This window comes from Triticum aestivum, chromosome 7A (assembly GCF_018294505.1).
Source record: "Triticum aestivum cultivar Chinese Spring chromosome 7A, IWGSC CS RefSeq v2.1, whole genome shotgun sequence".
NCBI lineage: Eukaryota > Viridiplantae > Streptophyta > Magnoliopsida > Poales > Poaceae > Triticum > Triticum aestivum.
Window position 1 is genome coordinate 661,789,790 of NC_057812.1, and position 14,528 is coordinate 661,804,317.

At 49.4% G+C, this 14,528-nt stretch overlaps 1 protein-coding gene across 1 annotated transcript; it reads right to left on the reverse strand.

Moving 5' to 3' along the window:
• Positions 1-7,116: 7,116 nt before the first annotated feature.
• Positions 7,117-12,766, reverse strand: LOC123149072 (auxin response factor 17). Its single transcript, XM_044568607.1, has 14 exons — positions 12,480-12,766; positions 11,719-11,837; positions 11,467-11,565; positions 11,319-11,375; positions 10,996-11,151; positions 10,801-10,885; positions 10,553-10,643; positions 10,274-10,438; positions 10,072-10,194; positions 9,859-9,934; positions 9,523-9,670; positions 8,271-9,412; positions 7,741-7,931; positions 7,117-7,648 (listed from the first exon to the last, which is right to left on the reverse strand). Exons 1-14 carry the CDS (start codon positions 12,538-12,540, stop codon positions 7,432-7,434), a joined length of 2,730 nt encoding a protein of 909 aa, XP_044424542.1. The 5' UTR covers positions 12,541-12,766; the 3' UTR covers positions 7,117-7,431.
• Positions 12,767-14,528: the final 1,762 nt, after the last annotated feature.

Consider the following 14,528-nt stretch of genomic DNA (forward strand, 5'->3'; position numbering starts at 1 on the left):
TACGGAGAGTGGATCGCGACAGGCCCTGGGCGGAGTTCTCTTTTTCAGTGCCAAAGGAGGCCAAGCAGCTTTTTCAGGCAACAGCAAGAGCGCCATCATTGTAAACCAGTACAGTATGCATGTATGGGCCAATAGCAGCTTGTATGTTGTCTAATGCAGGCTTATATTCCTCCGCGGATGAGTCCACGTGTCCGCTTTCCCCCAAACCGAAAGCAAACCAGGGGGCTTTGCGACATTCTGGACCTTAGCCACGTAGGACTCCCACACCCCAGCCCAGCCAAAACCGAGGTGGGACGCACGAGCGGTGCCGCATGGACCCGTACAGAAGTTGTCGAAGCCGCCGAAGGTGCGGGTCTAGCGAAGGTGGCCGCCCGAAAGATCAACTCAGCGACACAATAAGCCCGCCGCCTCAAAGCGAAGGCAAAGGACGGGGTGGTCGTCAAAAAGAAAGGCAGGGTGGGGCAGGGCCTAGAGCGCAGGGCACCGCCGCCCTAGCATCACCGATATCAGCCTCCCTACTTCTACGCTGCCAAGCAACTCAGCCGGCACTCACCGGCCTCCTCATCGGGCATGTGTCGTATTGTGTGGACGTCCACGCGGCGCTGCCCCATTTAGCCGACTAGGCATCACCGCGACTTTCCGTTGGGGACGTCGGGTGTGGATCAGCTCAATGCCCGCTCTCTTTCTGCTGGCATGTCCTAACCAGGCGAGCCAACGTATGACAACGCAAACAGACAGTTGTCTGAGATGATCCACGGCGGAGGTGGAGGCTGCTTCAAGGACAGGCAAGTGGATGACTCGGAGCCAAAGGTCCATGCCTAGCAGCCGGGCACGCACACCCAAAGACCAGAATCATACACTAGGCAGTTGAAGCAGGACACGTACGACGACGACGGCGGTCTTGATCTGGAGGATTGGTCAGCCAATCCAAAGAAGAGGGGTGGAGGAGAAAACTTCAACGTGTGGAAGGACAAGTTGTCGTGCAGTGTGTAGTTGGCCAGTAGCCTCGATCAGATCTATGACAACGAGTAAAAGGGCGCAACATTTGGTCCAATGGTCATTCTTAGTTCGATGAGCACAAGAATTTCGAGCCTTATTGTAACGAACTCATTTGCAGTCATAAATGGTACATCATCAAAGAGGCAAGTATTGCGATTTATAGTCAGGGAAGAATGTAATTGTCCTAAAAACGTGACATATAGTTCCCTCATACAAAAAGAATGTGATTTATTGTTCCCTCGCAAAAGAAGTGATTTACAAAACCGCATGCATCTTTTGCAAGTTGGTTCGTATCCTCCTTGTTTCGTCTACCGAGTGGTAAGAGAGGAAATTCGCAGGAGTAACAACAGCAGTTGGGGCGAACCAACCTGTGGTTGGATGGTTATATGAACCGTGGTATCCCGAGCTCATCAGGGTTTATGTCCTGATGCTTGCATTTATTTCTGGATTTATTTTAGGATCTCAGGCGATGTCTATTCAATGTGAGGAGATGTTCTCATCGAGTACGAGGCGTCTTTGGTGACTTCATCAATCTCAATATGATATGCCGGTTCGGTCTTTCAAAGATGATCATAGAGTTAGGATGTGCGTGTGTCTATTCATAGTGATGAGTGTATGCGTATATATATGAGTGTCTGCGTGTGAAGCCTGGCTGCTTTCTATCTAGATGGCAAATTTAAGTTTTTTTGTGGGGTTTCTTTTTTCTGGAATGCAATTTTAATTGTAAAAATCGTCAGGAAGGTGTTACTTGTGTGGCCCTTATCATTTCCGTAGAAAGAAGCAGCAGCAGCAGCTGGGCATCATGGTCGTGTCGTGTCGACCCCGCGTGCAGTTTGTTTCCTTAACCAAAACACTACGCAGCGGCCACGGCCGGGCCGCCGGTTCCTGTCTGTCACCCCGCGGAGCAGGGCACCACTGCTGGCGCCGTACTGTCGACGACGGCGACGCCAATGGATAACACGCCTCCGCTCCACTTGCGTCCGCGTTTCAACTCTCCGCTCAACCTCATCCACTCATCTCATCTCCTTCACGTGTAGAGTATAGTAGGAAAGAAAGAAAGGAAAAGAAAGAAAATCAAGATCCGGCGATGGGGCCGCCCGGAGATCTGAGCGTGACAGAGGAATCCTGAGCCGATCGGCGTGGGGATGCGATGCCCCGGATCGCCGGAGAAAGTTCGGGCGGCGCTGGTGCGTGCATGTCACCGGGCATTTCCCCCCTCCATCGTCTACATGGAGATGGATGCGTGTGTGCAACCATGATGCATGCCGCCGCTTTCAGCCACCACGTGTGCCCTCGACGGCGACTGGAGATAAATCCCCACCGAGGTGAGGTTTGTAGTAAGGGTGATGATGCACGGCGTGGATGGTAGGGTTTGGGTGCCGCGGATCGACTTAAATAGCCGGGCAATGCATTATGCGGCCCGCCCGGAGCTGCGTTACGCGGTGCCATCAGTCCGACGAAGGAGACGAGTGTCGTACCGCCGGGTTTGAGGGCAGCAAAAGCTTCTATGAAGTTGGTCAAACTTTACAACAGTTGACTAGTGAGGTTTAGGTTTGGACAAGCCGCATGTTTGCCTCCTGGAGAGTGGCTTCAGCTCAGCGGGGAAAACATGGGGCAGGCCAGGCAACGCCGTGCCTGCATATCTTGCATTCTTTTTCAGTTATTTGCATATGAGACTTTTGCATATGTGTCTTCTCTCTTTAATGACATGAGGATCCCATAATTAAAAAGGCCCCATTGATTCCCTCCTAATCATCATCGGCACTCTCCTCTCTGCTTTGCTCTACCTAGACCACTCCGCCACAGGGAAATCAAAGACACGATACTGCACCGAAAATAGTACAATTCTCTAAAGTATACCGGATAGAGTACTAGCTTGTACTGTGTGATGCACCGATGTCCTGGTGATTAACAACCACAGTAGTGCATGTCCTCACAAGGATTAATTGGGCCCAGCTGATGTGTGTATTCTCATACAAATACTGTATTAGCTAGGGCATACACTGCTGTTTCTGCCATTAATGTCGCTTTGCATTACTTTCTGGTGGCCTTTAGTCCTACGTGTATGTTGTTGTTGTTAACCCCTTAAATTCCCACTTGAGATTGACAGAGTGGTCCAAATCCAGGGTTACTAGCACATGCTTTTAAATGATAATAAAATAAAGAAAATTAGGGTTCACCCATTCATGGTGTCATTTTCAGCACATTGTTTGTATTTTATGGATTATGATGATCAATTGGACTTGTGTTATGTGTTCGTGCTGTCAATATAAGAGTGACTAGAGTGGATGGCCATAGGCTCCATATAGCCATCAACTGGTAGTACTGTTAATCATGCTCTTAAAAGGAGATTAGTACTATGCATTATGTGGAAGTACCGGTATCTGGTTAGACACAACAAGCAAGGACCTGCTCTGCAGTGAATTATCAGACCTAATCTGAAATGAAGCTGCAGCCTTTGTGTGGAGCAGGGACAGAAGCATGCATGCATGCATTTCTAATTAATTGGGTCATGCATGCATGCATACTTGTTCGCAATGTTGGACCGTCTGCTGACAGACCTCAACTTATTTCAGATTTCAGACAAGTGAAGCTTCACATACCGCAAGTGCGTGTAGTCTGAAAGATGAAATTTCATACCAAGTGAAATGAATCCTGACCTTGGCATCTTAATGAGCTTGTAAGCAGATGCATTATTGCACTCATATTCACTTTCTGTGCCCTTTGATAATGTGGGTACAATCGATTGGTTTAAGCCGGGAACTCCGGAGCAGACGGAACCAGGTCCCAGCCCGGTGACAGGTACAGTGAGCGAGCGACGAGGAGGAGGCGGTCAAGGAAAGGAGATATTATCTTCTCTCTCTGCCGAGACAGATTAGAGCCAGAGGGTAGTTGAAGTTGGGTTTACTTTAACTGCATTTCTGTGCTTGTCATCTTCTTCTGTGGGAAACCCTGGTCCTGTTTATGCCCGTCTCTGTGAAAAGCGAGCTTTTGGGTGGGGTGTAGATTTGGACAGGGCGGCGCCGCAAAGTAAACTAAATTTGACATTTAGTTAGTGGCTCTTTTTGCCGTATGAATTATGGAGGTGGGTAACTAGCCATGTGGCGGATGTTTCAAATCTGTAAAAAGTTGCACCTGAAACAATTACTTTCGGGTAAAAAGTACAAAGCGGCTAAAATCCGATTGTCAAATTTTCTTTTTTTGGCACAAATGGCACGTGCAGTTCTCTACTATACCTGGCCATGGGAAGCCCGGCCCGAAAAAGCCTGACCCGGTCCGGCCCGACGCTGCCCCCGGGCCGGGCTCGGGCCTAGATTTTGAGCCCGAAGGTCGGGCCGGGCCGGGCCCGGGCCCGTCATTTTTGCGCTTTCCTGAAGGTCGGGCCGGGCCGGCCCGAAGCCCGACGGGCTTTTAGGTGTTCGGGCCGGGCTCGGGCCCAAAAAACAGGCCCGTTGGTCGGGCCGGGCCGGGCCTGGGCCTGGGTTTTTTGCGTCGGACTTGGCTAGGTCCGGCCTGAAGCCCGGCCCGGCCCGAGGTATGGCCAGGTATATTCTCTACTCTGTTAATCTATCCATTTCACAAAGGAGTGATATTTTAGATATTTGACATGGTCTTGAAGATGTAACGTTTGACCACTAAAGACATTGTTCAACGCGGACCTATATTCCTCCGCGGATGAGTCTGTGCGTCTGTTTTCCCTCAAACCAAAAGCAACCCAAAGGGCTTTGCGACATTCTGGACCTTCGCAACGTAGGACTCCGACACCCTAGCCTGGCCAAAACCGAGGTGGACCCGCACATTTGAAGCGGTGCCACATGGACCCGTACGAAAAGCCGCCCAAGCCGGCGAAGGTGGGGGTCTAGAGCAAGTGGCCGCCCGGAAGATCAACTCGGCGACACAATGAGCCCGCTGCCTCAAAGAAAAGGCAAAGGACAGGGTGGCCGGCAAAAAGAAGGGCGGGAGGCGGGGACGGGTACGGGTACAAGGGTCGCGTGTGGCATCGAACGCAGGGCATTGCCGTTGTCCATGCACACGCCGCCCTAGCAGGACCAATATCAACCTCCCTACTTCTATATATGCCGCCAAGCAACTCGGCCGATAGTCCCCGGCCTCCGCCGTCGCCCGTCGGGCACGTGTCGTATTACGTCGACGTCAACGCAGTGTTTCCCCATTTCGTCAACTAGGCATCGCCGCAACTTGTCTGTTGCGGACATCGGGTGTGGATCAGCTTGGTACCCGCTCTCTTTTTGCTGGCATGTCTCAACCAGGCGAGTCAGCGTATGCCAACCTAGACAGGCAGTTGTTTGAGATGATCCACGACGAAGGCGAATGCAACTTCAAGGACAGACAAGTGGGTCACTCGGAGCCAAAAGTCCACGCCTAGCAACCGGGCACGCACACGCAACGACCGAAATTGTACACCGGACAACCGGGACAGGACACGTACGATGACGGCGGTCTTGATCCGGAGGATTGGCTGGCCGATCCAAAGAAGAGGGGTAGAGAAAAAAGTTTCAACATGCGGGAGGACGAACAAGTTGTTGTCAATGTGTGGTTGGCGAGTAGCCTCGATCCAATCCATGGTATGGAACAAAAGGGCACAATATTTTTGGTCCAATGGTCATTCTTGGTTGCATGAGCACAAGAATTTTCAGACAGCCCCATTGTAACAAACTCATCCGTAATCATGAGACAAAGTCTCCCAACCATCGAGGGTACATCATCCAAGAGGTCGTGAGCAAGTATTGCGATTTATAGTTAAGGGGAGAATGTAATTGTCCCCCAAAAAACGTGATTTATAGTTCCCTCGCGAAAAAATGTGATTTACAGTTTCCGCAAAAAAGAAGTGATTTACAGAACCGCACACATCTTTCGCAAGTTGGTTCGTCGACGAGTGGAGAGAGAAGAAATTCCCAGCAGTAGCAACAGCGGCAGCTGGGCATCATGGTCGTGTCGCGTCGACCCCGCGTGCGCTGTTTCCTTAAACCAGCACACCAGGCAAGGCAGCGCGACAGATTCTCCTCGCCTGGCCACGGCCGGGCCGCCGGTTCCTGTCCGTCACCCCCGCGGAGCAGGGCACCGCACCCTGGCGCCGTACCGCCGACGACGGCGACGCCAGCCAGCGGATAACACGCCTCCGCTCCACTCCACTTGCGTGCGCGTTTCAACTCTCCGTTCAACCTCACCTTCACGTGAAAGAAAGAAAGAAAGGAAAAATCGAGATCCGGCGGTGGGGCCGGCCGGAGATCCGAGCGCGACGGAGGAATCCTGAGCCGATCGGCGTGGGGACGCGATGGCCCGGACCGCCGGGGAAAGATCGCTCGGGTGGTGCGTGCATGTCACCGAGCATCATCGTCCACATGGAGATGATGCGTGCGTGCGTGCAACCATGATGCGCGCCGCCGCCGCTTTCAGCCACCACGTGTGCCGCCGACGGCGACCGGAGATGGATCCCCACCGAGGTGAGGTGAGGTTCGTGCTAGGGGCGACGACGATGCACGGCGCCCCTTGGGAGGGGCATCGGGCCAGGTGGGAGATGGATGGATGGATGGACTGATGGAGTGACGGGTACCTGGGGACGGGACTGGATTGGGAGCGCCATTAATTCAGGCTTGAAGAAATGGGTGCGAGCGTGATGGATGGATGGATGGATGGAAGGAAGGAGGGGCATCGCATCACATCATCAATCTTTCCTTTTCTCCTAATTTCAAAAGAGAAATCCCCAATTCGATTGCTCTAGTCTTTGGCACAAGGGGATGAGTGGGTCGGATGGGACCTGTAGCCCTCACATGGTGGGGTGCAAAGCCAAAGCCTCAAAAGGGTGATTATGATGGGGGTGGATGCCTACATACATTCCTCTTCCCCCCAAAGGTGGCCTCTGTCCATCTTTGGGCCTATCCACCATGGTCCTGCACCACAGCGCCTTTCTACATCTACATGTACAGGTAAATGGTGGTAACAGCAAATGGTGGTAACTCCAGGGCGCTACTGATCTGGAAGTGAGGCCATGAAGATCACTTCACTGGAGCCTGCTAACTGAATTCTGGTGTCTTGCCATTGATGCATGTGGAACCCAAAAATGCAATGTCAATGCAGAATATGAACAAGATAGGCAACTGCAACAACGACAAGAGAATTGATGGCTAGAGCCTACATTCACAGGATTAGTAAGAAGCACTCCACAGAGCAGGGTTTTGGCAGGCTTACCAAAAGGGGGGTTTACGGATCACGGTACAGTTCCTACTTCTTCTCAACATGATATCATCACATGGCATGATTATTAGGCGGTAGTACATGACTTAAAGAGCTAGTACGAATGGTCTATGTGCTTGCTTTCCAGTTCCGGGTCTCGAAAACTAGGAGAGAAAGGAAAAAAGGCTGCAGAAACATACGCGGCGAAGCTACAGCATTAAGCGAGGGCCTTTGCTCTCTTCAGAACTCGACCTCGACCGAGCCGACCGACGCGATCCCGGTGCTCAGGCTCCTCGACTCCTGCCTGCTCGCATAGTCGTCGCAGCTGCTACCGCCACCACCACCGCCTAGCCTCTTCCCGGGGGCCGAGCTCAGGAGCTCCAGGCCCTGCTTGCCCATCTGCTGCACCTCCTGCGGGGACAGGATCTTTATGCAGGACACACTGTTCACGAATTCCCTGCAAAGTTGGAAGCATGCGGCACCACTGTTAAAAAACAGCATGGAAAATGAAGTAACACAGATCATCGTCAGGGCGGTCAAGGAACTTACTGCCAAGGGTCGTCGCCAACCAGAAGGACATCCTCCTCCCGGTCGACGAATACAAGCTGCCAGCCTGATCTCATAGGGTCTTCCAACTGGCCCTCAAGGCCAAATAGGCGCCCCAGTTCCCTACGTAGTTCATGATAGTTGCTAAACTTGGTGATATCAAGCGACCTTCCGTAGGTTCCAGATTTGTAAACCTGTTTGATGTTCACATGGAGAAAAAATAACACATCAAATGCGGTGATGGAACAATTTACCAAAACATCAGAGTATTCTTTTTCTTGCATCTAGTTGTAGTGTGCGGTCAATACTCCAAAAGTTGAGTAAAAATAGCATCAGATGTGTGTCTACCAATTTTAAGACATGTCTTTCTATAGATTGATAGTCACGAAATGGGCAAAACAGACAGCAGCTATATATTGTTAAAGAAGCAACATAGTTTCAGGGAAATAAGCAACATAGTTTCAGGGAAATAAGCAAGATAGTTTCAAGGAAGAAGTAACATGATTGCTCGTCATATAGAGAAAGCCACTCACCTTCACAAAGGTTGCAGGTGGTTGATTCACTTGATCAGGAGTGTGTGAACATGGCACATATCCCGACTCATCCAAGCATCCTGAACTATTTAGTGTCTGATCCAAGGAGAAATCATGTTGAGAAGGGCTCAGAAAATTGGAAGTGGAATAGGGAATTGCCGTCGAATCATTCTCGTCATGAAGACCTCCTTGCATCAGAAGTGAGTGTGAGTCTATATTAACGCCGAACAGAAGATGATTCTGAGGATCAGAGCTCCCATCTTGATCCACCAAGCAACCTCTTCCAGGAAGTGGCGCCAATGCAGAGCTTTGAGGTATGCTAGGTGGTGTTGAGGATAGCTGTTCCATGTGCGTGGTGGACTGAGGACGAGAAGGAATCAGAGACTCCACTGCAACTCGCTTTGACGACCATGAGTCAGGGACAGGTACCGCGGTAGGCCTTGACATACTCAGGTGTGAAGCTGTTTCTGATGAGAATGGCCCCAAGGTATTATGCATGGCGGGGGCGCCTGATGGGGACAATGAGCTCATATTCGTGTCCGAAAAGCTCTGAGACTGCGAAAACGGTAAGGCCGTTTGCAGTGCTGTAGGTGAAGACTGAGGACCTGGGGAGAGTTGAGAATATGCTGACTGGTAGTTTGCCATATTCTTCTGTTGTTGCATATGCTGATGTTGAGGGACTTGCATACCCTGCGATTGCTGCTGATTTGATTCTTGTTGTTGGAGAAGCTGTGGCTTCTGCTCATTGAAGGACTGGCACCGTTGGAGCTGCTGTTGAAGGAACTCAGACTGAGCCTGGCCTTGGATCGTGGTGCCATTCATGTTTTGAAGGTATGACTGCTGCTGAAACTGAGGTTGCATTTGCTGCAAAATCTGACTTTGCAGAAGCGGCGTAGCCCTACCAACCATGTTCTGTGGCTGCTGGAACTGCAACATCGTGGGTGACATCTTTGTTGGGTCCTGGAATGCAGCCGCAGCCATCGTTTGGTAAATGTCAGGTTGTAGGCCAAGTAACGACGCATCCAGCCTTGGTTGCATCCAGGGATTCATGCCAGCACCACCGAAATTCAGCGACTGGAAACCAGGGTTTGCACTATCTCGAAGCCACATGAGCGAGGAAGTCAAGTCATCATCCTTACCACCTACAGAAAGAGAAAGATAATTTATAACACTCCATGCTGAAAGAATGCTACACAATTATTCGAGCATAGCTATTTACGAATGCTTGTTAAAGACCAGCTGTCCATCATACCATGCAGAGAAGGCAAGCCTGTTGGCCAAGGTCGCTTCAGTCTAAGAGGAAAAGGAGTAGGATACATCGGGAAAGTTGTCAGGGGTTCAATCTCCCAAAGTGACACCCTTGGCTGCCTCTCTCCAGCAGTTGATTCATCCCAGCCAACCTGCATTTTTCATAGACAAACTTTTCTGTCATGCTAAACTGTGAGGTTGGTACCAAGAAAAAGTAAGCAATATCTATAGGAATTCATCTTGTCTAACAAAAACTTTGCATGGTGCATGGTAAACAACAGGCGATGTTCATGAACAGACTTGACTGGAGGCAATAATAAGTGCTAGCCCATAAATATACCTTTACAGAGCGCCAATGTGAGTTTGGCCAACGAACATCATCAAGATCACTAATTCCTGTAATTGTCCCCATGTATCTGAAAAATAAGAATAATCAGTATGGTTAGACAGTTTAATGATTTTTAGGTAAGACTGCTAATAGTTAATACCGTTTCTTGCTGCAGCTTGTCTAGAATAAAAGATGAAAAGCACATCAAAGTTAAATTTGGCATACCTCCTAACACTTGACTCTTCTGTCTCAAAAAGCATCCTGAAACGCATCCCCACCGATATACGGGTATGATACACGGCTTTTACATACTTGGCAAGTGGTATAACAAACTCGCAAGGACTGGCTCTGCACAAACAGAAGAGTTTAAACTTAAAGCATTCAGAAGGAAAAACACAGAACAAACAAATGCATACAATTTTTTTACCTTGGGTTATAAAAGATTGTAAACCGGCTATTTGTTGAAGCAGCATGAGCAGCTGCAGCAAGAAGACCGATGTGCATGCTATCGCTAGATAGGACAGAAGATGGCATGACAGTTTGTGGCCGAGTTGCCCGGCGAATTCCCAGAAGAAGCTGATTGTTATCATTCCTGAAAATTTAAGGGGATACACAAATTTGACCGATGAGAATTTGTGTGCTGGAGTAGACATTGAGGAGAGAAGGATGCCTAGTTATCATCTGAGTGTTGGAACAATGAACATACCAGATAAATAGGACAGAGTCCCCAGCGACAAGTCTCTTTGCACTTACAAAGACACTCCAGCCTGTAGTGAGAAGATGCCGCTTTGGTTGACCTGCAAAATAAGAGCTTTTCAGTAAGCTTCTTCATTCTCTTAACTCTTCTTAAGATAAACCTTCATCGGGGGAAAATTGAGTAAACAGAAAGAATCATGCTTGACATTGTTCCCTGACACATTTTTCCGAAGATATCAGAGACTGAGAACCACTCACCGCGAAAGATGTGACGGAATTTCCACTCATTGCCATGAAGATCTTTTGCAAACAACTCCTGTGCTGGAGGCTGCATAGTGAAATCCTACAAAATGTTACAGGCAAGTTAGAAGAAGAGTTGATGATTCGGCTCACTCCATGAAATCAAGTAAAATTCAAAAATCAAGCTGGAAAGTGTAGGGAAGCGGCACAGACCAGCGGAGGAAACACTTTCTCAGCTGCTCGCCGGGGAACAGAGAAGCCGCCATGCGTGCTTGTGTCACTCGCAGTTAATGTTTTGCAAAAATAATTCGTTGGCTGTTTGTTTGCAGTACCTAATTCAGCAGGTAGATACGGATCCTTCAGCTCTTGCTGAAAAGAGAAGCAAGCTAAAGTTACTCTCTTGGATACTGAGTCAAAAAAACTTTCACATGGCACATGGTAAATACTCCCTCCGTTCCAAAATAGATGACCCAACTTTGTACAAAGTTAGTATAAAGTTGGGTCATCTATTTTGGAACGGAGGGAGTATGAATTACCGGGTTAAGCGGTTGCAAGGTCATCTGCGCATAGACCTCGTCCGTCTCTGCATCGGCCTGAAGGTAATAAAAACCAATGATCAAACACAAAGATAGCAGTGATATTACATGGCTGGTAAAAATGTGTGCTCCAAAACTCAACACTTACATGCATGGTCACATTGTGCAGCTGGCAGATAAGCTGTGGAGGCAAATTGGGATAGTTGGGGATCTGAGACTCGATCTCTTTATTCGTCGACGCGGCTACCTGAGACAGAAATTCACCCAGTAAATCGACAGACACAAAGAAAGCAAACGATTTCTAACATAATTAAGCCAGATTTTTTCTGTTCTGACGCCGAAAGCTAGGATTCAGGATCATGCAAAGTTCCTTGCACTGGAGGTGGAATTTTGCACCAACCTGCTCGCTGTGACCCTGTGGGAAGTACACCACCCTGCTGCCGACCGCGGGCAAGGAGACGAGCGGGCCGGCGCAAGCGTGCCATAGCTCCGAATTCAGGCACTTGTGCTCCTCAGCAACTGTAATGGCAAAATCATATGAGCAGCAGGCTTGTCAGTGTTGATTTTTAACAGATAATGATGGCTCAAGGGGCTGTAACAGCTCTGAATTCATATATGCTGGTCTTGAAGATTATTCAAGAAGGCGGGCATGCAACGAAATGAACTTCTAATTAGTGGCCTAAGGTTATTAATTTATTTTTCATCTTCGTGGAAAATCAACAATTATGCAGACGCAAGCACACATATTTCAGTAAAACTAAAATAACAAATTAACACACACAGCAGGAAATTGGATGGGAAATAGGCGAGATTGCAGAACCGAAATTCCACTCCAAAGAAATTAGTACTGAACTGAAATTTCACAGGCATAAAAGTACCCCCAAAACACACAAGAAGCATTTTTCATACCGATTGCAGCAACCCCCAACAAATCCAAATATTACCCCGGACCCGAATTCGACGCATTGGGGTACGATGGCCTGATCACACGGCTATAATCAATCCGTGGAGAGAGCCTCCGAGGAAAAAAATCACAAGCACAAGCGAGAGCCCAGTAGTAGTACTGGTAGTCCCACAAACTCCAAATCACACGGACAGCGAATAAATGAAGAGCGAGGGCAGCAGCCCACGGACGGGGCAGGAGACAGAGGAATACCGTACCTTCCGGCGACGGCGGCGCCTGGGCCGGGAGGACGGCGCCCGCCGGCGACGAGAGCCTCATTTTTTGTTGCGATGAAAAAGGGCAATCAGAGACCGATCTGATGAAGGGGAGGCAGCAATAAAAGAGCGTGCGCGGGCGGAGGCGGGGGAAGGAAGGGGAGAGCGGAGGAAAGATTCCTCCTTTTCAGGCCAAATCACAGCGCCTTCCCTAATAAACCCGTCGCTTTCCCGGCTCCTCCTCCTCCTCCTCGCCAACTCACTCGCCAGGGAATGGAACGGAACGGAATGGGATGGAATGGAAGGGAGCCGAGAGCCCCTTTTGCCGTGCGCAGTCACGCTTCCTGATCCTTCCTCCCCGGGAAATCACCGCGGGCGTTGCGCCCAAGTTGCCGCCTCCGAGGACGGCAGAAAACCCCGATCCCCGGCCGCCGGAATGCGCGGGGGCGCCGCCGTCACGGCCGCCGGAGCCGGGAGACAGTCGATCCGAGGAGCCGCCCCGTCGGATCTCGCGGCCGCGAGCTCCCGACGGCCTAACGCCGCGCGCCGGCCGCCGCGCCCCGGCAGATCCGAGCGCCGCCGCCGCCGGAGAGGGGCATGCTCGCCGCCTCCTTTGCTCGCTTGCTTCGGAGCTGCGGTCACAGCTGGCTGCTTGCTTCGGAGCTGCGGTCACAGCTGGCTGCTTGCTTGCCTCGGCCCGGCTTCGCTTTCTTGGGCTCGGCTTGCTCGCTCCCTCCTCCTCTGGCCGCTTGCTTGCTCTGGCTCTGGCCGCTGCCGCCGCTGGACCTGTTCTTGGGGTTTTAACCCCACGAGTGGTGCTAGCCGCTTTCCTCAGTCCCCCTCCCTCTCCCCTGTAAAATCGTGTACAGTACGTACGCCCTTCCGTCCGTTTTACTAAGCGACTTGGAAGTATACTTGTACAGTTGTGCAGGGGCAGGTATTTTTATAGCAGTGCTGATGAGGAGGCGTGCGCTCCTGCTTTGCTCGTGCTCCCCGGAATATGTGTGGCATGTGCAGTGAGCGAGCGTTCTCTGCATGTACGCGTACGATATGCCCGCTCGCCTGTGTGAATGATGTGAACGTCTCCTCTCTGGTGGAGTGGAGTGCTGCTACTCAATTAATGGCGGTCTGTGTACTACTGGCTTTTGTTGCTGGAAGCACAGAGATTAATGGTGGTGTTTGTATTACTTGAAAAAAGCAGCTTTGCTGTTTTCAGTTACATGAATTCTCCTCCCTCTTTTTTTAAGAAAATATAATCAACTGGGTTGCACCGCGTGAATCCAAAAAATGGACAAAACCAGTTTTGCTTCGGCACACCCCTAAAAAGTTGGGGCGGATCTTAAAGATACCGAAAAAGGGTATTCTCGTACATTCAGGATCAACTAATTCTAATACGTATTCCTTCAATGGATCAAACGAGAGATCACAACAATTTAAACCTTTTTTTATTAAAGGGATTACTTTTAATGACAACCTTCAATCCGTATCGAAATCTATTAAAAAAAATCTAGAGGAGTGTATTGAAGCAAAAATCGACACTCTAGATCATTAACTTATTACGGGTAAAAGAAATTCTACTTTGTGTGTCAAGATATCTATGTGAGCTGCTACTCGAGGGTACAAACTTTCAACTTTATCATTGAGATATATTGAACCTTTTTCTTGCTTCTGCTTTTTCTACGCGTGAATAATACATTAAATCTGCATTACTAAGTATAGAACATTATATTTTTTTTAAGATTATGGTGTTTGCCTGTTTTTTCTTCAATAGATGGTAACAATTTATTTTCTTAATTAATGGAACATGCAAAATAACTGCCTTGGTTTTTTTCTCAACATTTTTGTTTGTAAATGGGTGCATATGAACCTAAATTGGTAACTCGCTAAGGAAACACACGTCCATTCGGATTTGTAAGGCGGGCACATGATTTTATGTCTTCAGTTTGCTTTTATACCGTCATTTTGCAAAACGAAACATGCCAGAAATATTGTAAGTTTAGAACCTTCATTAATCCAATGTTGTACTTTTAGTGGCATAGCACACATGTTCGC

Excerpts from the sequence above, each read along its gene's own strand:
- LOC123149072 (XM_044568607.1), bottom strand. The coding sequence starts at position 12,540 with ATGAGGCTCTCGTCGCCGGCGGGCGCCGTCCTCCCGGCCCAGGCGCCG. Across the intron at positions 11,838-12,479 it reads GGCGCCGCCGTCGCCGGAAG|TTGCTGAGGAGCACAAGTGC; the intron begins GTACGGTATTCC and ends TTGCCATTACAG. Across the intron at positions 9,413-9,522 it reads AGGCTTGCCTTCTCTGCATG|GTGGTAAGGATGATGACTTG; the intron begins GTATGATGGACA and ends CTCTTTCTGTAG.